This window comes from Buceros rhinoceros, unplaced genomic scaffold, assembly GCF_000710305.1.
Source record: "Buceros rhinoceros silvestris isolate BGI_N320 unplaced genomic scaffold, ASM71030v1 scaffold3336, whole genome shotgun sequence".
In the NCBI taxonomy this organism is placed as follows: domain Eukaryota; kingdom Metazoa; phylum Chordata; class Aves; order Bucerotiformes; family Bucerotidae; genus Buceros; species Buceros rhinoceros.
In genome coordinates this window covers 52,072-78,748 of record NW_010415643.1, presented here as the reverse complement: position 1 = coordinate 78,748, position 26,677 = coordinate 52,072, and the positions used below count along the sequence as shown (strand labels likewise).

At 41.8% G+C, this 26,677-nt stretch overlaps 1 protein-coding gene across 1 annotated transcript in view; it reads right to left on the bottom strand.

Annotated features, from left to right (window-relative positions):
- GLI3 (GLI family zinc finger 3) overlaps window positions 1-26,677 on the bottom strand; it is a 91,449-nt gene that overhangs the window by 44,231 nt on the left and 20,541 nt on the right. The window contains exons 2-4 of the mRNA XM_010137475.1: window positions 22,988-23,193; window positions 17,825-17,971; window positions 9,805-10,006 (exon numbers count right to left, since the gene is read on the bottom strand). Of these exons, the coding sequence (XP_010135777.1) occupies window positions 9,805-10,006; window positions 17,825-17,971; window positions 22,988-23,066 (428 nt within the window). The 5' untranslated portion in view covers window positions 23,067-23,193. The remainder of the gene's footprint in view (window positions 1-9,804; window positions 10,007-17,824; window positions 17,972-22,987; window positions 23,194-26,677) is intronic.

Here is a 26,677-nt window from a genome sequence, read left to right as displayed (position 1 = left end):
AAAGAGCTTTTCAAGTGTGAAATCTAAGGGGCATTCAATGGAAGCTGTAGGTGAACAACTGAAGAGAATTAAAACAGTGTTGGTGGACTTCTGGAACAGCTGGCCCAGGAGGCAGACAGAGCCAGCAGGTTCATATGGGACAAGTCCAAAGACAGCAGGTCCATAAATACTGACAGGAACAAGTGAGAATGTATGCTTTGGGATCGCTAATCTAATGATCATTGATGCCGGGAGAGCACAGAGAGAATGAAAGTCAGAAAGCAGGTGGGTTCATGTGCTTCTTAAATAGCATCTGCTGCTTGCACCCTCAGAGGCAGATTGTGCGACTGGATAGTACCTAAACCCTCTAGTTCAACCCATTGGGACATTCCTTAAGTTTTAAAAACTTGCCTTCTTTTTTAAATTTCAAAAGGATAGATTTGTTTCTTTGGGATATCTTTAGTCATGTTACATTCACCATATTCAAGTTTTCTTTCCTATCCTGCATCCTGTACCTTTCCTGCAGCAATTCAAGACCCGCACTTTGTTATTCTCCCCAGCACTCAACATGCACCTTCGCCTTCGCAGTCTCTTCATTTCTCTTCTCTTTCGAAATTACTACTATACCTTTTTCTTGTCCAGTCTTCTCATCTTTAATCTAGACAAAATAGGTCAAGTCTATTTTAACTCATCGGTATAATTTTTCAGACCTCTGATCAATTTCCGTGCTCCTCCCTGGAGAAACCAACTAATAAATGCTGGGTGAATACCTGGACTCACTGAATTCAGTGGAGGTTTTATCCTTTCCTCACACCAGGCCAGGATTTCACCTTTAGGTTTTGATTTGCATTTTCAAAGTCCTTTTTTATTTTTTTAGGAATGTTGTTAAGGGGCAAACAAGGACCTCTCCTGTTTTACAAAAGTACCCAGCCACTCTTTAGAAAAGCACCCCTAACAACTCCTAAATACTTCTGAAGAGGGACTGACTCCACCAACTCCTTAAGTGCTGTCCTAAAACCTGGGCCTTACAGACATTGCAATCTTAACTGAATTAAGTCACAATGATGACTTAATACTGCTTTTCACATGCTCAGATGATCTTTTTTTTTTTTTGTAAGGAGTAATGTAAGAAACAACTTTATTCATCCCATGTTAAACTGACATGTAGGAGCCACTGTCCAAAACATGGGACATATGGAAGCGTGGCTGGGACTTGAGCCATGGGTGCTGAGAGAGGGCCTGCATAAGCTATCTTGCTACATAGAAGTTTATGTATATATTTTGATGGAACTATGTACACGTGTAATGTGCAGCCAGGAACACTGCACAGTGAAATGGGGAAAGCTGGGGACAGTCAGCAGGACAGACTCGTAGTCTGGCCCCAACAGAGGTGCAATAGCAAGAAAGCCAATGAGTTCTGCCTGGACAGGATGTGGAAGAGAAAAAGCCAGGAAGATCATGTAAGAAAACTGTCTCCTATGTTTGAGTTGGTGGAAAAGGGAATTCGTGTACACTCTTTGTAAAACAGGAGTGAATAAAAAGAAATTTCCAACTCCGTCATCTACTTCTCCTCTTGATGGAAACAACCTGCAAGAGTGACTGGTGTCACAGGAAGGGAGGCTTTCAAAATGCACTTCTCTTTGGAGCATTTTATTCACAATATATGTAACATTTTTGTAACACAAAAGGAGAGTTTTGCTGTAAATCCTGTTCTTTTCCCTCTACTTCCTATCTGGCAACACTGAGCTCTCAGTAGACAATGTAGACAAGTCACCAGTTGCTCTTACGGCTTGTCACTTAAGTACAGGGGTAAACAATACCAAACTGTGACTATGAAACTAGATACGTGGTGTGATCTTAAAGGCAGGTACGAGACTTGAAATCCTTTGAAATAATTTTTCAGAACTGACTAGGTTTCATTAATATCCCTCTGCATTTGTAATGCTGAAGCGTTTCATTAAAAACCACTAACTTCGAGACAAGTCATCTCACTGAATTTGTAAAAACGTGCATCCTGCATCTAACAGAGTATAGCATATATTACACTATTCTCCCCCCAGTTTTCATCCAATAATTATCATCATTTTACAACTGTACTTAACTCGCAAACATTGTTGCCTCTTTTTTCACTTTTCTATTACCAGTTTAAAATTAACAGAGTCTGTGGTTTGTACTTTCTCTTCAGCTTACCGTATTATCTATTCTGTTTTATCTGCTAGGCTAGGTGAAATTTTTCTTCATGAATACATTGCCCTGTGCCAGAGGAAAATGGAATAGTCTCGCTGAGAGCAACAGAGCCACACTGATTAACCTTATGTGCTCAGACAGCACTGACAGCTTTGTCCTTCTCACTGGGATATTCCTGTTCAGGAATCCTTAGTATCCTGACTGGACTTTGTATTAACAGCACCTTGTGTAATTCATCTGTGCTCCTCTATGCAGGCTCACGACACTTCTGGCAAACATAATTTTAAATTAAATTCATGGCTAAGCATTTTTAGGTGTCTAAAACTGCTACCATTAATTACATGGAAAGTGCTAATTAATACTTGCTTTTAGGGCCTGAAAAATGAAGTAATGAAGTGTTAAACTCCAGCACACTTGTCTTAGCCCCAGAACTTTTCTGGAATTAATAATGCGCTGGGTCCAATTATTTTAAACTCTTTGGATAATACTGAACCAGTCTGGAGCAAGTTGCTTCAAATTGACTTTGAAGGACAAGATCTGTGACATACCCATTTACAGGGATACATTCATAAGCACACTTGTATGTATGTACAAGCGCGTGTAACGTGCGCCTGTACAGCCTGTGTTCTTTATGTTGCTTGACTTCTTTCATTATACACATTCTGAAGGCAGAAATCCAGACATTTTTGTGCATTTGTGGTGAAAAAACACCCACCAATTACTAATGCAAGATGCAGGTGATCTCCAAAGCCACCTCCTTGAATGTCACCATTCTACAATCTGTATGAGCTTTCTATAGGAGGCTGGCTGCACAATTACATTTCAACAGAGTCTGAATTAGATGCAACTTTCTGTAATACTGATGACTTGCATTTTTATTCACTTTGTAGCACTTCTCTGCCATTCACACAGCTTGAATAAAATTAAGCTATTATGGCATGATAAAGCATTATATTCCCTTTTTTAGCTTAACCATACAAAGTACAAGACCACGGAGAATAAAGGCCTGGGCTGCACATATGTGACATGTCTAACCTGCCTCAGTGGGGTCACTCTTGGTCTGAATTTGACTCAGTCTGAACTGCAACTAAGCCTTCCTTAACCACGTATTACACACAATTAACTAGAAAAGCAAGAAGAGCTTTCACTCAAAGTCAGCTTTGCATCTCACTTAGGCAGATCCCAGTAAAAGCGATGATAAAACAACAGAATACCTGCATTGCTCGCATCATTAACACACTTTTTATCGTATCATAAGAAGCTTCTTGCAAAACACTGCTGAAAATACTGTGTTCTATCTGCTCTACTCTAAACACTTCCTTTTTAAGATTCATTTCATTAAGCAGCATTTGATTGTGTCCTTTAGACAGATTTAATTACATAAATATACAAACTTAAAACTTACAGTCTAAAAGAGAAATCCAGGGTAAGAATTAAGCATTTGGTTTTTATTAAAAGCACAATACAAATTCTCAGATGGGGTCTTCTGCTTTTAGCGCAATCGTCAGCAATCTGGGCGTCAGCTGAGCAATGAAAACAATGAAATCTGCATATGACAAAATTATTTTGAGCAGCATGGTGATGAGCTAAGAGGTTATCTTTAGAGCCAAGTATGCTAGATGAGCGAGCAATACTGATAGCAAGATGTATGTCAAGACTGAAGGGAGTCTGAACTACTCATATGCTGGTTCTGTATTAGCTGAGCCAACTCACCAAATGCATTTGCTTGTCTCGGTGCAGAATTCAATGGAGGAAGGAAAATTTGATCAGTGTGAGGCTACAGCAAAACCATGTTAAGACAAATGGAATGGTAAACAGAACACAGGGCATGCTGGTGCACTTGAACCGCTGGTCCTCTTCTGGAATATTATTGCATGTATTAGCAAGAGACTTTCAGACAGTATCGGCAGAAACAACAATGCAAGAACTCTGTAAGAGCAGACTGAAAACAACCATTTGCCTCAGGAAGGAGATGAATAAGAGGAGACATAATAAGAATATATAAATATTGAATAAAGAGGGAACACTGGAAACATGAGGGCTCTCTGTCTTATAACTATGAGACATTCTGTTAAAGTCAAAAACTGGCTAATTTAAACCTGATAAAGGATACTCTTTGCTTTTTTATACAGTGCATAATTAGACTGTTGGGCTCTCTGCTGGAGATACTTCCACTATTTTCTGTGACAGCCTCATGCCTCATTTGTATATCTTAACTCTGTTTTTATTTTTCTCTTTGCTTTTCTCTCTGTGTTTGGTAAGTGAAACTGGAGAAATTACTACATGGTGACTTGTTGCTAGAGATAAAGCAGTTCAGAGAGGAGGACACTGACTAATTATGCAAGAAATGCTCTATATAAGGAGCTTCTATCATTGAGATCTGCTTGCAGAAACACAGACACTTGTCTTCCTTGCTGGTATTAATCCACTGCTGCCTAAGCTCACCCTACAAACCTGCCTATCCCTTTCTAGTGCTCTTTGTGAAAGTACTCTCACCACCATTCCCTGATGCTCAGCTTCACATAAGCCCAGAGCAAAGCAACAGGAGCCAGAACAGCCAGGATCTGGCCTCAGTTAACCACAGCATGTTAGCTGCTCCTTCCTGTTCTGATGACATCGGGGAAGCAGGGGCAGAACCTGGTGGGAAAAAAAGTGCTGCTGTGCTTTCTCAGTTTCTTTCAAACCTTGGAGGAGATCCCAAAGGACTCCCGTGTTCACATGAAACTGAATTTTAACACATGATGAGATGGCTAAGGTGTATTCACAGTTACTTCTGCCTAGACCCACAGAAAGTCTACAGTAGTAGGTGGAACTAACTCCTGATTTAAGCGCCTTGTAGCTGACAGGAAATTCAGCTCATTTTCTGACAACTGACTATAAATTTGGTATCGCAGCACTGCTAAGGGTCTAAAAAATACAGAAGTTCTGAAATCCACATCATACAGAACACGAAGTCCCAGCCTTCTGAATTTATTAAAGACCAGCTGATCTTTTGTAAAGGTTTTGAATCAGTACTCTTAATGTCATGGGAAGTGATTACCCCCTCTATACTCACTCTAGGCCATGCTGCCTCTCAAAAGAAGTGCTACCGAAGTGCAAAGTCTAATAATTGTCACAGGTAGCAGATACAACATTAAGTACATCCTGACAAAAGATTAATAGCAGGGGTGCTGCACTGCAGGACTGAGGCAGGTAACCAAATGAGTAAATGTCAAATGAAGGATTATCCTCATTTGATGCTATTTCATACACCTCCTTTCTGCATAATCTCTCCCAGCTGAGACCTAAACCAGGTGTTTTCAAATGCACAGAGTAGAAGCTCTACCTGGAGTGCTAAAGGAGATCCACTATTAGCTGTCAGCAGGAGCGACATCTTCTTTTCAAGTACTCAGCCAGTAGTCAGGATACAGCATTACGCTGCCAGCTGACAATGACAAAGCGCCCGCCAAGTCAAGCCCTATCTGGATTGTGCTAAACTATTATTATTTATTATTTGAACTGCAGCAGTACCTGTGTCAAGGACCAGAGCCCTTCTGTGCTCAGCTCTGTAAAAACAGAGCCCAAACCGTGGCTCCCTTCATTTGACTTCATCCTCAGCAGCCCGCAGTGCTAATACAGAAAGTCCGATGTTGCAAAGCTGTGTGAATGTAATCTTTTTGTCAGAGGATGTACTTTTTTTTAGCTAATGCAAAACCTGGTTTTGTAGAGGTGCTGTATTTGTTAAGAAAGCATCTCCAGGACCTCACTGGTCTTTGCATTGGCACTTTTAACCTTTTTAACCCTGCAAAATCAACCATACCAGAACTAACCTGCCCATACCTTCGTATGCTGACTCATCAGCTTTCAGCTAGGTGACCAGACATCCCTTTTCAACCTCTGCAGGATTCATAACTCCTTCAGTGCATGGGACGCACAACAGTCATCAGTGAGAGACCCTCTGGCATTTTTCTTCTCCTTGGACAGAGTATTACTCATAAATTCCGCTCCACTGTATTTAAACCATCAGTGAATACATAACTACTGAGCTTCTCTACTGTGCTCATCACTGGATAATCTAAGTGCTTCTCGATGCGTTAATGCTTTCAACCTCCCTCTGAGGAGAAGGGGAAAGACTCATTCTGCACAGGAAGATCAATCAAAGAAAGCCAAAGGTAGAAAGTGCTGCTCATTGTGGTTGCCCAATTTCAGACACAGAGACCAGATCTCCCAGGTTAGTTAACAGGACACAGCACAGGACATGTTCAAAACAGCTGTCAGTAGCTTCAAGCAATTCAGGTCCTCTGTAGAATTACGAGTAGAGGCTGGTCCTCCAGAAAAGAAACTGTTACGAGCCTGGTGGTCACTTCCAGTTAGTTCAGTCTGCCCAGCATCAGGCAGGGATTGTGTTGCAAGAGCAGATTTTGCCCTCCACGCAGCAACTAACCAGGTAAGAGGCTCCCTGCGCTTTAAAGCTGCCTGGGACAGGTGAGGCAGGGTCCTGTGGCTCTGACTGATCCAGAGGGGATGTTCAGCCTATGCACTGAAGCAGGTGGTGGCCTGTGGAAAAAATACTGTGCAACTCTGCAGTTGAAGATGGCATCAAAGCACAATCACAAGGGGGCAGTACCTTCACTCTCCTTAACGACCGGCTACTGCAGGCTTTATTTTGCAGCTTAGTTTGCCTCTTCTAGTGCAATCCTACATTGTGTAATACAAAAGCACTTTGTCCCAGCTTGCTTAACCTGGACAGTTCCTGGTCTGTCGGGCTCCTGTCTCCACTGAAGACTCCTTTCTTTTTCACAAGGCAGTCATGACTGGGCACACAGCTTAGCCTCCACAGACTTCCCAAAGAGGCACCAGATTAACCAGGGCTGCAGCTGCAGGGAAAGGTTTTCCTTCCTCTCTGTGGGCCCTGGACCAGAACGTGCTGAATGCTCAGTCTATTTAACACATGCTAATAGAAACCTCTTAAGAGCTTATCACTTGGCTGAACAGGACAATTTCTCAGGAACAGCAAAGATTAGATCCACAGCATGCAGTCAACATTCCTGGCAAATTTTAGCTTCACAGTGAAAAGGTAGCACGAGATTTTTGGTTCATACAGGAAAGTCTCTTCTTCCCTAGCTTCATTCTGATACATTAATAACTTTGATGACGCTTTTTGGAAATACTCAGCTTTAGATAGGTATCTGTCATGAAAAATGCTGCCAAGTTTAAACTGTTTGGACTAAGTTAAAAGCAATTGGAAACAAGGACTGTGTAATGTTAAGTATAGATAACCCTGCTGATACTGCCTAAAACACAAATCCTTCAGGTCTTGCAATTCCATTCAGTAGCCTGCTGAATTGTACCATTTCTTGTAGCAACACTATGAGATCTACCTGGAAGTTTCCAGAAACTAGATTTTATTTGAGGAAAAGTTTTTCCTACACTTTGATTAGTGTGGAGGACACGATATTAAATGGGATGAACCTATGGTTTGATTCAGTGCAGCAGTCCTTGTGCTGAATGCATTATTTACAAGACAGTGGGTTGCAATAAATTAAGTTTTACTGAGTCTTGTTGCTATTTACTCTTGGAATTCATTAAAGCTATGAAACGTGGCTTGGGCTTAATACCTTACGTCACTATTTATTTTTGTGTAATTCTTAAAAACAGGTTCACATGGGAGAAGTTAAAGGGCATCATCAGACATGAGTTGCAAAGCTGAAAAAAGAACTAGCTCTCCCTTTCCCTCCTTTTCACCAGGAAGAACGGAGATGTGCATTTCCAACTGTTCATGGTGAACAGGCATACTCTTTCCAAAAGAAAAGGAATTATGTGAAATTTTGGATTATGCATTCCTGGAAAGTATGACCAGGAAGCGCTGAAAACTTCGGTCAGCCACAGGCTCAGTCACACAAGCCTCGCGTCCTTCAGCGACACCAGTTTACACGACTCATCGCTCTACTCCTCAGCATCCTTACTCAGCCTCTGCCCGTAACTCATTCCAGTTTCACAACTACTCATCTGACTCCGTCTTTGGCCCTTAGGTTTGTGATTCTATGTGTCAAAAACATACCAACCACTTCCAGCTGTGGAGGAAGAATGAAAGGATGGAAGACTTACTCCATTGTAGAGACTATGCCAACTTCCATGCACTATTTGCTTTACCAAAGTTACTAGCAATGGAAAAGGAGGTTAGTAATTGATGTGCCATTCCATCTTAATGTCAGTGGGGATAGCACACATCCATGTAGCACATGCATTTAACAGATGTGGTCCAAAACTGCTGCCAGCTATTGACATCAATCATATTCCGTATTATGGAGCCTTGGAATTGTGATCGTGGTTACTCAGACTGCAGAGCTGTAGTGCAGAGCTATGATATCATACCTGGGAAATACTATACAGCTATTCAAGTACATCAGAGCTATGAAGCACGACTATTTAAAAGAACTATTTAAAAAACCCCAACAGCACTTATACTAACACCAAATATTTACAGTGCTGTCACTTTCAAAGCCTGGCAGGCTCACGGTTTCTAACACACCAGTTGCATGCCCCATTTTCTCCAAAAGTGTAAATCCCCATAGCTAGTTTTTGAAGTATTAAGTGTACCACTTCTGCTGGAGAGGTATGTTTGAGCCTTGCCAAAAATGGGTCTTTTAGATCTCGAGAAACTGCTGAGGGGACTTGCACCTTTGCCTCACTGCAAATAAAAGGTGGAGGCTGCTTTTAAGGCAGGGACCAGCAGTTCTCTTTCTCTGAGTGCCATAAATGCAAATCCAGTATTTTCTGAGACTTTGGAGAGGTGGGAGATTTTCTTTTTAATATCCAAAGAGCTTTTCTCAGTTAACATATAGCAATATCACAAATACAAGAATGTTCTGCAGTTGCATCTTCATTTTTCCTGGTGCTTCTCTTAATTTTCTTCCACTCTCTTTTTAAGACGTTCTTGCTTATGTTTCTTCTCCCTGTGCCCTGTTTGCTTCCCTTTCCCACACAACTTGTGCCCACCTCTTTGTTCTGCTCTTCTAACTCCAGAACTCCATTTTTGGCTTTTTGCTTGCACACAAAAGTGGAACAGCCAAGTGAAAATGACAGCATTTCTGATGATAGTGGATAATAACAGTGCTTCCTTGGCACAAAAAAGGGAGATGATTTAGCCACAGAAAGTCTATTCTTTCAATATACAACTAAAATACAAAAAAACCCCTTGGAGATTAATATCAAGAAGTTCTAGCCAAACATTTTAATTGAACAGTACCATGAGTCTGTGTTTTACTCTCTGATGACTGTAATGTAGGAACATTTCACCGCTCGTTAGATCCATGGCCAGAAAAACCCAAGTGGCTTAATTCACAAACCTATCCTAGAGCAGCTTCTCTGAAAAGAGACTCCTGAGCACACATACACACACCGCTACTGCTGGTCAGAGGGAGTATTACCTGTACTGGACAATAATATTCCAAAAAGTCCTTTGTGGTTACCTTTCTGAGCAAGAAAAAAGAAGTATTTTGTACCTTAAATTAAGCTTCTGTGAATGTACATTAGAGAAACTGCCAAACTCACTTATTCACAAAACAACAGTTAAAGATGTGGGTAATACAGTCACGTGCGTGTGCGTATGACACATAAAGAAGAATATACAATATGGGTAGAAAAAGCTAGTCTTACCTTATTGCACTTGCAGATAAGTGGCCATAAGAACCACTGGCTGAGGAACTGCTACGAGAATTATTGAGAATTGTGACCAAGGAGTTTGGAGATGTCCGTATCATGGTCTGAAGGTCAAAGCTGTGATCAGATAGGGGGGATATGGACAACGTACGCTTTCGGCTTGGTCTAGCTGACAATCTCGGACTCGGAAACCTGGCGCCTGTTATGTAAACACAAATAATTATCCACCAGGGTACTTAATCGCATTTATTTGTTATCAGTGATGGGTACAGGGAGTCACAAGACACCAACACGCTGTGACAAGCCCACTCTCTCCACCTGTGATCTACTGGCTATGATTGAGGAAAATTAGGAAGAAAAATCTATCTTCCTGTGGCTTACCTCAGGGGAGCTCTGTTTATTAATGTGCAAGCAAAATGATAAATTGCTAAACAAAAGGAAAAGCCTTTTATGAGTTATCCCCTCATTTCTGGTGATTTATGAATCGGATGGCTTCTTAGACATTCACATCATTAATTCAACCATGAGCAATGAGACAGTGGTTCAGATCTGGGCTTGCAGCAAATCCAAATCCACATCACTAATACGTACAGCCAACGCTAAACTTGTAAAATACAGTGTAGAAAGGAAGATGCAGCTTTTCCTTTGTTGACCATAATTCTGCCTGGTCGATACTTGATGCAAAACTAAAAATCGGTACTGAAAAAGACTATGAAGGCCAACTTCTGATAGCAGAAGTCAAATTGACATTCACGGCATTAGGCTGAGAAAGAGTAGGCTTTATTTGAATTTGTCCAGGATCCCATAATATTCTTGTGCTAGGGAGTACAAGGACCTACAATTGCCAAATTTCTTTAGAGATCAAGTTTTTCAAAGCAGCCAAGAGAAGGCAGCCATACAGATACATTTAAATAAACACATATTACATTTCTAAGTTTTCTGTACTCCTCTGAAAATCTGTCTCTATTCTGGTCTGTTTCACCACATCATCCCAACTCTCCGCAATACTGACGGAAGAGGTATCACCCTACATTTCTTCCGCTTAATAAATTATTTTCAATCTCGGCTGAGATCAAGGAGAGAACTAGCTTTCCCACTGTGTACTGAACTATTCCCTTTAACAGTATTGCTGCTTCTACCTTTTTAATCCCTTTAACCTGTAGTGAAGGACTGACTCCGAAGGATCCTGATGTCCAGAGTCATGCAGGTCTTGGTTATAGGTCTGTCTTTCCTCATTCTTGCTTATGTCTTGGTGCCCAAGACCATTTTTCAGCATGGTGTTTAAGCTTACGTGCCTAATATTAACAAGAAGAGCCCAAATAAACTCACCTCAAGGACAGAGCTGGACTAGACTCTGCCATTACGTTTCCCTTACGCACCGGAGCGGGTTGTCCTTCTTTCTGTGTGTGCTATCCGAGATTTTAACCTGGTATTAAAAGCTGCCAATTTATTGCTGCTGTGACTGTATGATCAGATGTCCGTCTATAGTCCTTCTTCTAAGCCGTGCTTAAATTTGCCTCAACTAGCCAACATGAGTGTCAATACTCTCTGGCACCTGCTTATACAGACTGTTTTTCCTTTGTGCTCTGCCTCCACAATACTGCTTCAGTCTTTCAATGAATATTCATGCTCTTGAGTCATCATTTAAAACTTAGGCATAGCCATTTATTTCTTCCTAAAAGCTACTACATGTTATTTTATGTAATCTCCTTTTTATGAGCTTGCTATTGTATGGTGTCTGCTTGATATTTTATTAGTGCTGTGCTTTGTGCCTTTCAAAGGTGGAGATCTTTTATTTGTGCTAAAATAAAACCCAACAATGATCAGCAGCTATAAGAAGCTGCAACATATTTAATAAGAGCATACAAGATACACACCATGGCGAAACAAAAATAGTAATACTTTACACTGCAATCTTTCATCCACAACTCTCCTCTGCTGACTATTTGGCCAGCATGAATAAGAACACCACCTCTGAAGTCAGTAATGGTAATGCAATTTGCCTCAGCTAAGGATACAATCCAAGTGCTTTATAGGCGAATAAACTCTGTTATTGTGGTTTTACCAGGGAATAGCTAAGTTCAGGTGTTTCTGGTTAAACAAGTGAAGGAGACAAGGAAGACCTGCTAGACACTGGCTGACCAGCAACATGAGATGTTACTCAAGCACTCAGTAGCTCAGTAGCATGTGATTCTACCAGCCACCCCAGTGCTGTGCTCTGCGTGACAGCAGCAGTTTGCAGTCATGTGAACATAATGATGAACCCTCTGTTTTCCTCAAACTGATGGGCACGGACTTCATGTCAGCAAGAAGGAAGCAGAGATGCTCAGAGGGGACAAGCACAGCTCCCTCTCTTTTGATAAGCAAGTTAAATTCTGTATTTACAGCTGAGTCACTGTGTGCTACTGATGGTCATGTATGAACAGTTTCAGATGTGATATCCAGGAGAAACACTTTCAAAAAATTACTTAAGGATATGAAGTCCGGTTTTGAACAAAGGGATATTTGAGAAATTCATTACAAGCCTGCTAATCACGGACTGATGGCTACTGATGCTAACTACAGAGGAGGTGCATAGGTTTGATCGAAAAAGCGGAACAGTTGTTAAGAACACTAGCACCCGAACACCCCTCCTCTGAAGCTAGACTGGGCAATAAAAGCAGGAGTTGACAGTTGTGTTTTGCTGCTTCTGCGATCAGATACCATTTACTTCCCGTGCCACAACTGCCCAAGCGGAATCATCGGTATTCCAGCTCGCAGCTCTGAGAGGACTGAAGAAGCACTACTGACAACTGCTCAAAGCTCTTACAATCTTGGAGAGAAACATGGTCACCCTCGACAGAACACAGAAGAGGACAACCTGTACTCCCTGCAGTACCCTGCATATTCTCAAAAATGGCAATGACTTCCTCCTCCTCCTCCTTGCCCTTTCTGGACCGAGCCCCACCCCTTGCCTAAGTCATGTTACAGCTCTTGTAAGAGGCCCCTCTCTGCCCACTGCTCATTAAACCTCCCCCTTGCCTGCCAGCTGCTACCGGGGCATCCTGGTCCCCGCTCTGCAGCAGGGGATGCACCAGATCTGCAGCAAGGGATGGAGAAAGACATTCCTTCCAACTGCAAGAGGCAGAGCCTGGGCTTCAGCCACACCACGGAGCAGTCTCAGACTTCCTCTTCTCCTCCAGGCAGTGCCTGTTTCAGGCACCAGCTAGATCTGGGAATGTGGCAGTTCCTGCCGTCTACCTGGAGCTGGAACAACTTCCCTCCTAAGAGCCACCAGTCTCCTGCAAAAATAGAGTATTTCTGCCTCACAGTGGGAGCCAGTGGCTGAGGGCAGGCAAGAGCTCTACAGAGTCTGACCACAGGAGAGGGGGATTCACTTCAAGGGAGGCCATGACTTTCAGAATTGAAAATACAATTAAATGGAATTACTGTTTTTTCAGATCTTCATGGTTTAATTAGGTTTCACATGCCTAAAATGTCTCAGGCATGAGTTGACTGCTTGCTACACTGCAGGACATTTGCTAAACCATTCATTTAGCGTAACATCTGTCTTAGTTAGTACGTTACTATAAAAAGGAATAGGTCACAATTTGTCAGTGCCCAGGCATTTATTTTAAAAACAAACACTTCACTATTTATTTAGCAATCTGAGATGTTCATCCGCTCACAGTATCCTCCCACCAGAGCATTACATTCTCTATTCAATAATGCTCTAAAACCAAAAAATGCAGGAGCACTGATTTCACTAAAAATCCATTTACCTCTGTACAAGTGCTGGAAAAAAAAAAAACATCAGCTTTGGCAAAGCATAAAAATGGAAGCTGACAGCAAAGATTTGTTTAGCAATGTCACCTTTTTGGAGTAGATGTTATACCATGAACAGTCAGTAGTTGATAGTAAAGACTTGAGTGTGCCGACAAAAAATCCAGCAGGTGTCAGAAGAAAAGATCTTATTCCCAGGGTGAAGATCAATTCTAAAATAACACATATCTATCTCCATCATAAATTTCAAAAATGGATTATGCCATCCAGCAAATTTGCGCATGAATTTGATTTCTGAGTTGAAGTTTTTAACATTGCTTAATCATTTATAAGGCAATCTTCAGACATGTATCATTTATTCCATCCCTTTAAATCAAACTTCATCAAACCTTTTTTATTCCATCCCTTTGAACCTGTCTCAGGCACTAGTTTTTGTTGAAGGCTGTGAACATGGAAAGTTTGGGGTTTTTTTTTTTTACTAATTTAAACCTTTTTTCTTTCTTTTCTTTCTGCTTTCTGCTCACAGATGTGTAAACTTTCTTTTCATGTCATGAAAGCTTGTCATAGTTTTCAAAACAGTAAATCTGCCACCGGTATGAGAAGAAAAGGAGTGTCCTCGCTACTCCACCCTCATTCTCTAACTGTGTCTGCAAATCAGAAATCGAACCCAGTCCACGGCTTCTCACATCGGCTTATCTCTTCTGGCGGGCCTAATTCTTTCCATCAGCTGGGCTGCTATCAGCATCTCTAACGCTAAAAGAGGTCGGTCAATACTAAACACCTTTGAAGAAGAAAAACGTCCCATTCTGAGTAAACATAGGCAAAAGTTAATCAGAGTGAGGATATTCATACTCTCAGGGTGATTCTAGAAAGCTCAGGGAACACGCCTGCCTTCCACGCAACACTATTCAAAGGCAGAGTAAAACACTCCCCAAGTGAAAAACGCAGGTACCAAATCCAAAAGGCTATAATTTTTGGAATTACTTTAAAGGGCTTGTAAGACAGTTTTGGCATACAGTATCTTTACAGAGACAGCAAGGAATTTCAGTTGTTGCTACTGTAGATACTTTGCTCATCCAGCCCCCTCCTAAGTTACTTTGATGTTATACTTAAAGGTGGCACATCTGACCCCTTTAGATGAAGCAAGAAGACAGGAAGACTTGGTCAGGGATTCTGGGCAACAAAACTCTGGAAAGCTTTGTAGCAGCAAAGAAAACTCTGGTCCACTTTTCATGTTATACAGGACAGGATGATCTTCAAGCATACAAAATCTCGGCCCTATTCTTCCCCAATATATTGGACAGTTCACAGACAGTGAAGTTGAGAGCTTTCAAGAAGTCTAATGCTCTTCAGGCAAGACTTAACTTTCTGATTAATGCTCTCCCACTTGCACCATCCCCATTTTGAAATCAGTTTGCCAGCACCACAGAGCAAAACAAAAGGCCCCAAACTGCACAAGCTGTATCTAACATGCTTTTGTGCCCAGCGCACGCTGGTGTTGGAATTACTACTTGTACTACAGGAGAGGGCAGAGATACCAAATTGCTGTGCTAGAAGCCACACAAACGCACAATTAAGAGATAGGCTTGATTCACAAAAGAAGAACAATGTCTTGCTTGTATCTGTTTGGTGGTTGTGTGGAATAAATGAGCAGCAGCCTTTGAGTGAGTTGAGTCAGCTTGCTCAGAATTTGATAGCAGATAATGAGGGAAACTACCAATCTCTCTTCTGTTTCCCTTGACAAGACTGGGCAAAGGCGAAAGAGTACTTTTTAAGATGACTGTACAAACCCTTAAGAAGAACGAGCCAAACAAATGGCACTGCTTTGCATTGATCACTGCATTTTGTTGTTAAACACAAACATGGGCATTCTTATTGCTTTTTTTAAAAAAGTCTTAATATCAGATTCCTGCTAATTGTTTTGTTCTCGTTTCTAATCTAAAATTCTGACAAAGAAGAAAGGGGTTTTCTTTAGCATGATGAATGATAGGACATTCAGATTCCTACTTAATGACAATTAATTTACTCTATACCCATGCAAGTTAAGATAGTTTTAATTAGTTTTTACAAAGTAAAAGGGTAACTTCATACTCTATTTAGATAAAAGCAGCTATTGCCTGACTAAACACATTCTCATCAAAAACAGAAGGTGAGCTGAGTGACCTTACTAGGATTCTCTCTTATTCTAATTCTCTGTTTACTGTTTAAAAATAACCCATTTGCATAATAGTGCTATACATTTTCTGTCTTTAACTCTGAAATAAACCCTATTGAAAAGTTGCTGCTATAATGAATCTCAAATGTGTGATCTTAATTTTTAGAAACAAACACAAAACAAATTAAAGAGCCCATTTCAAATACATTGCAGCTAACGCTGGTGACAGCAAATATCCGTATTAGATAGTGTTTAGTGTTACCTTTTATGAATGGGCTGAAGTTATGGGCAAAGGTCAAAACATTTTCCCGTGAGTAAGAAGAGATAACATTCTTGGGATGCATAAGCTATAATTCGGTATAGATTAGAGCACACATGAACTCCATGTGCAAATGCCATTATCTGTAGGAGTACTGCCACGTCTTCTGTTTCTCTTCAGTTTTCTGGTGTACATCTCAGCATCTATCTTTCCGTAGACAGAACAGAGCCTTTCAATCAAGTCTGCATCCAAACGTGTGGTTTGGTACTGCTACCTACATGCATTCAGAAACTCTCTCCCAATAGGAACGAGAAGCACTAGAAGCATAAAGTACACCTCCTCATTGCAGGGGGGTTGGACTAGATGACCTGTAAAGGTCCCTTCCAACCCAAACTGTTTTATGGCTCTGTGATCCCTTTACTTCAACGAAGTCACGTCCATTCATACAAGCTGGGATTTGTCCTTGCAACTGCAACATAGCAGCAGATTTACATTACCTGAACCACGCGTAACAGTCTGTCCATTCCTCAAGATATCATTAATACGCATCAAGATATTATTAATATGCATTCCTATTCCCCTCAAAATCCAAATCAGGAAGCATCATATTAAGCTTTCAAGCACTTGAAGCTTGCACATTAATTTCTGGTTGAAGTCCAGACTACTTGTGTGGGTTTATTACGTTTCCGAGTGGGTTCAAGGTATGCTACATTACTACGGATGCTACCAGTGCAGTGAGACTGGTAACAGAAACTGAAGTAAAAAATCCTTCGCTATCAAGGTAACAGAATGAAATTAGTTTCGCTGCCCAGTTCCACAACTATCTGTTTTGCCGGATTCTTGTAAAAGTTGTTGGCTAGCCAACTACTTCACACTCGCAGGCATGTGTTCTGCAGGGGTAGCTATCTACATTCCCACGCGTTCCAGGGGTGAACCTTCAGACTCCCACACTCGAGATCAGCAGCTATGGCACGCAGCCAACCGCGGGGAAGAAGAATACGCATGCTAACAAAGGTATTAAAAGCTGTGGAACAAAAAGGTGGTCTAATGCTGTTGTACTGCTCTGTAATACCAAGCAAGAGTCAACAGTCACTACCTTTTATTTCCCTTGTTGGAAGGAACACAGTACGTCTCAAAAAGCACGCAGGCATCTTATGACTAGAGAGGAGTGTTCTGCATAATCCCTTCTGGCTGATCAAAAAGAGCAGTAGCGAGCAGTTTGGAATGGGTGATCTCTTTTCCTCCTTCATCAGAGAAAGGGAGACATACTACAGGTCTGAAAGATGCTGAAGTGTGTAAAGAAGGCTCTTAATATTAGCGGAAACCAAGTCAGGATCCTTGAGAATTCAGCAAGCTGCTTCACTTAGAAGAAGCCTCAAAGTCGATCAGTCTATGCCACACAACTTGGCTAGCATGTTGATACACAAGTGTGGCCAACACTCTGAAGCAGAGGGGAGCATGCTCTCCTAACAGATGTAAACCTTTTCTTAACAGAGAGCTCTTAACAGAGGGAAATACTCACCCTAACGATGAAAATGAGTTACTGATTGTGAATAGAAAAGGACATTTTCAAAAGCACTTAAGCCCTGCTGGAAATAAAATTTATAACCTGTTTTCAGGAGAAGACGTGTTCCTTTTCCTACTTACTTTCAAAGTTTACTTTCAGCCTTGACATAACTCTTGGACATTTGGCAATCAACGCTTTGGCCCTCCAGCCTCATGTGGAGGTTTATGTTGACTCTCACTTCTCTATCTGCCTGGAGACCTTTTGGATCAGATCAGGAACAACCCATGTGGTTCCCTTTGCAGGCCTGTCTGCATTTCTACAAAACATCACTTACTATCCATGGCATGAAGATACTCCATGTGAAGAGCACCGGCTCCTGCAGTGGCAGCTGAAGGAATGATGTCTGCGTACGGGCTGCGCTGGCCTGCCAACAGAGCCATCTGATGATAATATTCAGCTGGACTGACGCCAGCATGTGGAGCTGAAAACACAACATAAAAAGCACCATTAATGACGTAAGGTGAACAAGAAGGAAAGTTTTATCACATTGCTGGTTACTCTGGCTATTAAAACAGCTTGTTTATTTTTTAATGTAATGCAACGTCTGCAGTATGCCACCACCGGTCAATATATTTCAGCCAGCGATACTGCAAAGACACCATTCAAAAACAGCAAGACATAAAATATTAATGAGCTTGGTGAGCTCATATTTTTATAATTATTATTAAGTGACTCAAAAAGTGACAGGCTGACAGCAATGGAAACTAGGATGATTTATTTAGTGACATAAAAAAGCAGAAAAACCTTTCTAGACCTTTATTCCCATTTACCTCATCCCCTGCCCAAAGGACTCAGTCTCTACGGTTACAGTGTGGCTGAACTTCCACAAACATCCAAGTTTCTGGAGTCTCTGCTTAGAGGACGAGAAGATTTTCACTCACAGTGGTAGCTTGTGTGTACGTTTAGGAGTAAAAAAGGACAAAGCACGTTTTGAGGACAAACAGTAGTTGTCCATGAACACCACAGGGGCATTTTTTAATGCGAGGACAGACTGAAGTCAATGAATGTGGCCATCCCAGACCTAAGTGTACTTGACACACGTGCATGTTCGCAGAGTCAAAACCACAGACGAGACAGGCTCGACATCCTGCCAGCGAGGTTACAAGGAATGCAGCTCTCTCTAATAATGACTTTTCTCTCCTGTCAAAATTTTCTAATAATGGCCTTTCTCTCTTGTAAAAATAATATGCAAGCTTTTGTCCCCTGCATTTTTCAAGCACGCCAACAACTAAGGGGCAACTCTGGACGAACACAAAAATCCACATAATTTTAATATAATCTCATCTCAGCAGGGTTCAGATGCTGCAGTAAGTAGAGGGTCATCATAAAATAAGCTGGGGTCCATCTCCTTGATGCTGACTGTGACTTGAGGTGAGCAGCCTTCCTCTCTGCTCTCCACTTCTCCCCACTTGAAAGAGAGTTAAAATCTCCTTACATTCTGCTCACCAGAAGATGGTATGTAAATTTGCCTAAAAGACTTCAAGTTCCTTAGGTTAATGGGCTACATCCCAACAGATTATTTTTCTATTCTTCCATATTTTTTTTTGATCCCAGCGATCTTGAATGGAAGCCAAATTTATAGTGGAAATTCTCTGAATTACCAACTTATCCTGAATATTGTTACTTACACAGTATTACTAAAAAGGATGATTCATGCTTACATTGGAGAATCAGATCCTAAATTCAAACCTTAGAAGCAAAGAATTTATTTATACTAAAAGGAGGTAAACATGGCATTGGAGTTTGGAGAAAAGTTTATTCAGCAACAGATTTCTGAAGTGTATAATCTGTCCTTAATTTTACCAAAGAAAAGGAAGAATGTGCTTTTGAAGTTATAATGTTAAATATAACCAATTTCAGGAAAGGCTCACAAAAATAAAAGTACATTAAACAGGAATGGCATAAAAAATGAGCTGAGAAAAATTAAAGGTTGGGGGTATTTTTTCCAATTTACAAATTGATTTCTCAATTAAATATAATCTCCTTCAGCCACCGCCCCTTTCTGTGAAATGGCAAGAAAAATATTCAGATCAGATTTTAAAAGAGGGGTAGTTCACACTGAATCACTAATTTTAAGAGTTTTACAGTAGTGGGCAATCATTGTATCTTTCCAGACACACTTAAGATACTTCCTGAGCTTTGTGACATAAGTGTCTGGGTTAACTAACAATAACATTGGCTGCGAACTGTAAAACTAACTGCTGTAAAGAAACATAGCGAGCGCATAATTGCGTTACTAAATGTTCCATATGCTGAGAAATGCTCTGATGCTCTTTAAAGATCATTCCTTACTAACTTCTTCAAACATAAAAAATTAACCTACTAAATGATGTATTGCATGAAGGGTAAATGAAGGGTAAATGGGAAGGTCCGCAGCCCTCAATTTTCTCCTGTTTATTCCTGAGTAGCTTCAGCTTTGCTCCTGCTTTTTTTCCAGGGAGAGGCATTTGCTTCTGCACTGTGGGCACTGCTAAGCTTCGTCTGAGCACTCTGCTCTGCACGCACACCAACTCAGTCCCTACCCCTGCCCTGAACGCTCTGTGTTACTCAGAGGAGTCCTTGGCCACTGCCGGCCCATCGGTTCTGCGGGGTAAGGTGAAGCGACCAGGCAGAAGACGCTCTACCATTCTGCGGCTGAGCAGTCGTTAATTACAGCTGGTGAGAACTGCAGCGAACACGAAACTGCGCGTCGTTATGTTCCAGACTGTTTTGGCTCCTGGCCATCCCAGATCTCTGAGTCAACAGACTGAGCCCAATAGTACACTGACCTAATTATTTAACTGGCCTAAAGCAATTAGGGCAGCAAGAGAAATCTCACTATGACTTCCAGCAGAACAATAATGACTTTCAACTTTTCATGGTTCAAATGCCATGTGACTTAAGCCATGGTGTCCATTATGTTATTAGTACATTCTGTGCAGGTATCCCCTTTAAATCACAGGGGATTTTTATTTGCATACCAGTAGTGCCCAAGACTTGGACTATCTGATCTCAGAAACCTACACCTGAAAAAAACATCTCATTCTATACCTGACTGATCATGTGACGAACTATGGACTCCAGAGAACAAATTTAACCACTTTTCAACACACGTGATGTTTTTCTGAAGTATCTCCAGTGCCTCAATCAAGTTACTGCATTTGCATGAGGAGCTGCACAACACCTGGACTGTGTGTGGAACTAACCAAAGATGAGTTGTGAGCCTAGAGAAAATGTGAAGTAACGTGTATTTATTTAAAAACCAAAGAAAGACGCTGAAGTTAGTAAGTTTAGCTTGTACTTAGGAAAGGCTAAGGGATCAAAGCTCAGGGGGTGATCGTTAAGACATAGTCCACCGCGTCATCCCCACCTGAGTGTCTCATGCCATCTGAAAGCCCATAGGTATCCGAGGCATGGCAGGTACACAAGGATGGCAGGTATGAGACAGGCCTTAGAGGAGAAAATTGCCCTTCTGAGGTGGCAGCTGGAGTTGAGGCAAGGTATTACACAAAGCTGAATTGACACCAAGCACCTGCATTGTGGACAGAAGAATCTTAGCACCATCGTAGTTACAATGGAGCTCTAGACTCAGCTGCTAACATCCAAGTGCCTGTATGTGGGTGAAGCGAGTTGTTCTGCAAGGCTCCACTGACTGCACTACATAGAACTCACTGGACTATAATGGCAAAACAGCACACCAAGATCACGGTCAGATTTTTATACTGCAGAGACCTAAATTTAGGTGCCAGAATCCAGAACCAAATTCTAGTCTGAGACATCCTAGAGCTTCAGAGAGATTACCACTGCCCTCATGAAAATGGCAAAGCACCTCTAGGAGATCTCTGCCCTTCTGAAGCGTCAGTTGGGTGCTGGCGTAGATACCCCAGTTTATCTCAGGCAACACTATGTCCCTACACCTATGCAAGGGAATTCAGCGCTGAGTACCAGAAACCAAGAATGTACAGGAGTTAATTTCCTATGGTTGTGTGATAGGTCGTTTCCTTCCCTCCTTTCTTTATATGTGCAACTGGACAACCATATGTGCAACCTTAAGCATAAATGACATTCTTCAGGAATGTGAGCTGAAGATTATTGAAGAAAATACAATAAAGTGTTCTGCATATTAGCTTCAGCAGAGAGAAGAGTTCTCTCAAGTTAGGCCATTACATTATAGCTCTACCATGTCTATCCTACATCAAAAGTTCCAAAGATACCTGGTCAAAATATGTATTTCTGAGAATTCAAATTGATCCTTCAAAGCATTTTTTTAAAATACTTTGACTAAAATAAAAAGAGGAGAATTAGGAAGGAGTCATACAACATCCCAAGTGCTGCTAGGAAAGCCCTATGTGCATGTCATATACCTTGACTGACAATAGGTCATTAAAATTAATTCTCATAAGAATATGTGCCCATAACTAATGGATTAACTGTAAAGGTATATGGTCGTATAAGTGAGGATTAATTAGTTATCCGTTTGGATAGGGCGCACCGCTCATTTTTCAAATTCAGCTAAAGGCAGTTTAACTCTGTTTGGTAAGTTTCTGCACACACTGGGAAGATTTTTCTCATAGGTAAAATAACAATTAATTATCTTCATTCTGTATTTGTTTACGAGCATGTTATAATTTAGCTCTCTTCAGCAAGTGCTACAATATTGAAATGTCAGACTGCTTGCTCTGTTATTGAAAAAGCTACTGCTAACAAGCCTGAGCCATTTTGCAAGTCTATTCATTGCTCACTTCAGCAAATTTCCCATTGAAATGAATAGGAAATGTGCCAGAGTAACCACAAGAGTGACCGCAGGAGTTCACTTCAACCCACATAACCTGGAAAATAGTAGTCACGGTCACACCAAACCTACAACATCGATATTTCATGGATACTGCCCACCACTTAAACTAAAGGGGCAAGTCCTGATCATCAGCCACCACTTCTGCATCAGCATCACTGCATTTGGCCAGATCGTTGGATAGGGTAAACTGACAGAATTCCACGTAACTTTAACTGAGCTATTGACTGAATGTAACAAGTCAGTGCATGCTTTACATGATTGGAAAACACTATTTTAATTAACAAGCCTTTCACACCTGAAGATCTCCCTGGTTATACTGTCTGATGAAGAATCTGGCTCAATTCAGTGGATTTCTCGAGAGATCGGAATCAGACCATGGGTCAGCTCCACAAACAAAAGATATCACAAGGCACACACCACCTTCCAGCTTAAATTTTGAATGAGGCAGGCCTTTTTTTTTTTCCTTCTCCCTGAAGTTTCAACATTTGTGAGATGTACAAATGAGCCATGATCGGCTGATGAAGTATTGAAACATTTATGACATAATGAATATGTCTGACAAACCTGCTGAAGCTGCTTTGAACAAGGGGAAAAAATGTTGACAAGATTAATATAACTGAAGTTGCTACCATGACAGAAAACAGGAAGCCTGTCTTAACCCACCGTCTGTTGGGCTGAGTCCGCGGGCTGCCGAGATCATGGAGAGGGATGGGCTGCTGTGCAGGGACCTGATGTAGTCCATGTAGGGGTTGATGTATGGGTGAGGGGTGCTGAAGGGAGACTCTGATGTTGCAGCAGGATTTCTGTGAGGGGAAATTCTAAGGAACGGAAGCTCTGAGTATGTCGGGCTACTAGATAAGGCAGAAGGCCTGGAGGAAAAAACAACGAAAAACAAACAAAAACCAGCCAGGTTATCAATACAATAAGGTAAAATACTGTAAAGGTAACAGACTAATTTCCTGAAGAATAACAGCTGGGTTGCACATATAATAACCTCCACTGAAGTCAGCTGCCTGGAAAGAAAAAGTATAGGAAATTAATTCTCTGTACCCATTACTAGCAACATTTCTCTGATCAATTTTAACATGAGTTTGTATTTGGTTTAATCTTTACATCCCTCAATACCCTTTCCCCATGGAGTTCAGCAGAAAATCACTTTAATCAGGGTGAAATATGCAGCCTGTATACCACATATTAATTCTTGCTGCAGTACGGAAAAACATACTGGGGTGCTGAATTTACACCTCCAAAACTACATGGCTGTTGGAAAAAGAGTTTTAGGAGCTACACTGCGCCCTCTCCATTTGCCAGCTCACTCTTTCTGAAAGTGCAAGATGGCACTTTCGTACAGAAGTCATTTCCAAAGACCCAAACTTTGTAAGTCAGTAAGACAGCTGGGTCCTTTGGAGCATTTTTTTGTTGACGTCCCTTCCCATGAAAGATGCAGAAAACTTGGTGGCAAAGGAAGAAAGACTGCTGCATATGTTTGCTATTAGCACGGCACCACAGACCGATGCCTTTAACAAGACCACATGAATTAACTACCTCATTCTTGTGAAGGGAGAGCTGTGGTGCCTTCTCAGGCTATGTATATGAAGCTGTGATGAACCAAGGCTGAAAGTTGAGTTCTCAGCTGACAAAAGACAAATAACCTGCTGTAACCCTCCCCAACATCCCACTTCATCGATATGACAGCGTCTGGGCTCTGTGTGGAGATGTTTCTCTCAGAGCATCCTGCCTCCAAAAGCACTGGAAAAAGTCCAAATTTCATCAGAAAGGGTTGGAGAGCCTGCCCTTGCCAACCTGCTCTTTGGCAAAAGACAATGATTAAGCCTGTCATGCATTTGCTCTAGTCCAACTGGTTGACCCGAACTAAATGCCTTTTTGTCCCTGTTTTTCCAATTAATTTAGCATATATACAGCACAGACACAGGCAGCAGCTGTGAGAGCAGTGAGGGCAGCCTGTTCCTTTGATGCTGCTGGCTTACAAAGAATAATAAAATAAGAAATGTATTTTTTTTCCTTTAACATTGACATACCGCGGTCAAAGGAGACAGTTGTCATCACCTAAAAGGCCAAGAGAACGTGATCTTACATAGGAGCCAATTCTGCCCCGCCATCAGCTTGGAAATGCTAGCGTATGGGTGGGACAAAGATCAAAGTTACACATTCCTAAAATGACGCTGGCTTCTCTGCCACAAAATCCATGAGGGCTCATAAAATCTGGGGAATAAAGATTTTTCCTGTTGTGCTTTTCTCCCTCTTTTTCCTTCCCTTCCCTGTTTGGTTTTTGTGTGTCTCTTCCCCTCCTACGACTTTCTGTGAGCTAAGCCTGTTTAGCCTTTCCGTATGAAATTACCTCCTAGCTCCAAAGTCTGTCAGAGAGCTGCCTTCGTTTTGTGCTAGCAGCAGATACCGGCAGCGCAATCGCTCCTTTGGCACACGAGCAAATGACCCACAAGAAGCCCAGCCACTCACCGGTACACCCTCACCACATTTAAAACACACTGAGAACCTGAAACCAGCAGCTGTTTTCCACCACCGCGCATAACAGGCATCTCTGTTCCTCAGGGCGCTTTTTCTCTGCGTGGTTTCGAAGCACCTTTGTTTTACAGTGGAAACTGCAGCTTTACTCTTGCTGGTACTGTGAAACCAAACCAGCCATGAAGCATTTGCTGTCTCGCGGTTCCCTGTCAGGCCGAGTGTGGAAAGCAGGAGCCTTAAAACTTGCAGTGAGGTAGGAAGCAAAATATCACAGCTGGCTATCACATTACAGAGTAAATTTCCCTCCTGGCAGGGAGGAAAATACAGTAGTATAGCAAATTTAATATAAAAGTAACAAAGAAACTAAGTTTGGAAGTCATTTTACAAGTCATTTTTCCTAAAGTGATCTCAAGTCAGAGTTAGAAACCCGAAGAGCTGCAGGCAAGCAGGAGCCCATGCCTTATCTGGTGCATATCAAACAGAAAACTGTTTAAAAGCTTTTGCAAGAAGGCTGAAAGTCTGTATTGGCCTCAGTGATTCACTCTCCACAGCTGGCCAACCGCCAAACACTGCTGCAGGAGCAAGATTAAGAGCCAGGCTGTCAGCTTCTCCCTCCAGATCCAATGGGAGCCATTCAAGGACACTGGGACTCAAACACTTCTCAGCGCTGCCCCTTCCTCTCTCTACTCTTCTGAGCTCCTCGGTTCTCCAAGGATACTAGGGAAAGGACGCCAAGGTGGGTAACATCAATTGACAGCAGGCATATGAGCTGTATTACTGGAGGCAGAAATAAGGAGTCATCAGATTCCACAAAAAATTCCCAGCTCTGGACTCTAATGTTTACCAATTCGCCCTCCAACCTCTGATTTTAACATACTGCTGATTTTTTGCTCGCTTCCAGCTTGTACTTTTCTCAGTCCTGTGTGTTTCCAGACCCTCCTTCTTGTAAGTCCTATTTTCCCTCCCGTCTCCATCTGCTCTCAGTTCCCACTATTGTTGGAGCCCTCCTGATTTATTCTAAAAAATGTCACATAGTCCTCCCTTTTTTCCCCTCCATGATTAAACTTGGCTATGAACATCTTTCAAAAATATTAACTCCCTCCTTCAAATGAAAATGGGACTTTTACAAAGGATGCAGCCAAACACACTTAGTATTAGCTGTTGCTCTGCAACCTCTCTGTGTACCAAAAAAAATGACTTTTGTCCTGTAAACAACACGCAGTACAGCCCAGGAGTGGCTCTACAGACATTCATTCAACGACAAGCAAATCACAGCTCCAGATGTGGGTGGCAGTCCACCCCCATCACTTATTTCACAAGTACTTTGTCCCCAGCCTTGGCAAACAGTGTTCTGCCTTGGGTCTAAGTCTACTTTGCGGGATGCAACAAGGCTTCGCCATGAGAAAAGACAGGGACCTTTTCACTGATACCGCTTGAAACTCTATGCCTCACCTGCAAACCACGGGAAGGGAGGATTTGCTCTGCATCCTCTCCTACGCAGGTTTTCCTGGTCAATGACGTACTTGGAGCACTAAGGTTTCCTTCAGAGAGAGGGAGCAAAGCAGGTGCGCGCTCTTTTCTGAATCAGGACCTTTGTGTCTACTCCCAGAAATCCTGCAAACTCAACTTTAATACAAAGCCTGACATACTTTCAATACTTCAAGTTGGAGGTCTTCAGGTTTGGGAGTAAAAGAGATCCTTTGCCTGTGTTTCATCACTGCAATTTTTAACCTGGCACATTAGTATGCACGACTTTATTATTTCCTCAGTAACCTTGATTACATCTACACCCCCGATGTAAAAAAGAAACATCAGAGAACAGGGCTGGCTGTGAAGATGTCTCCTCGCTTCTTGTCCAGACTGCCTTCC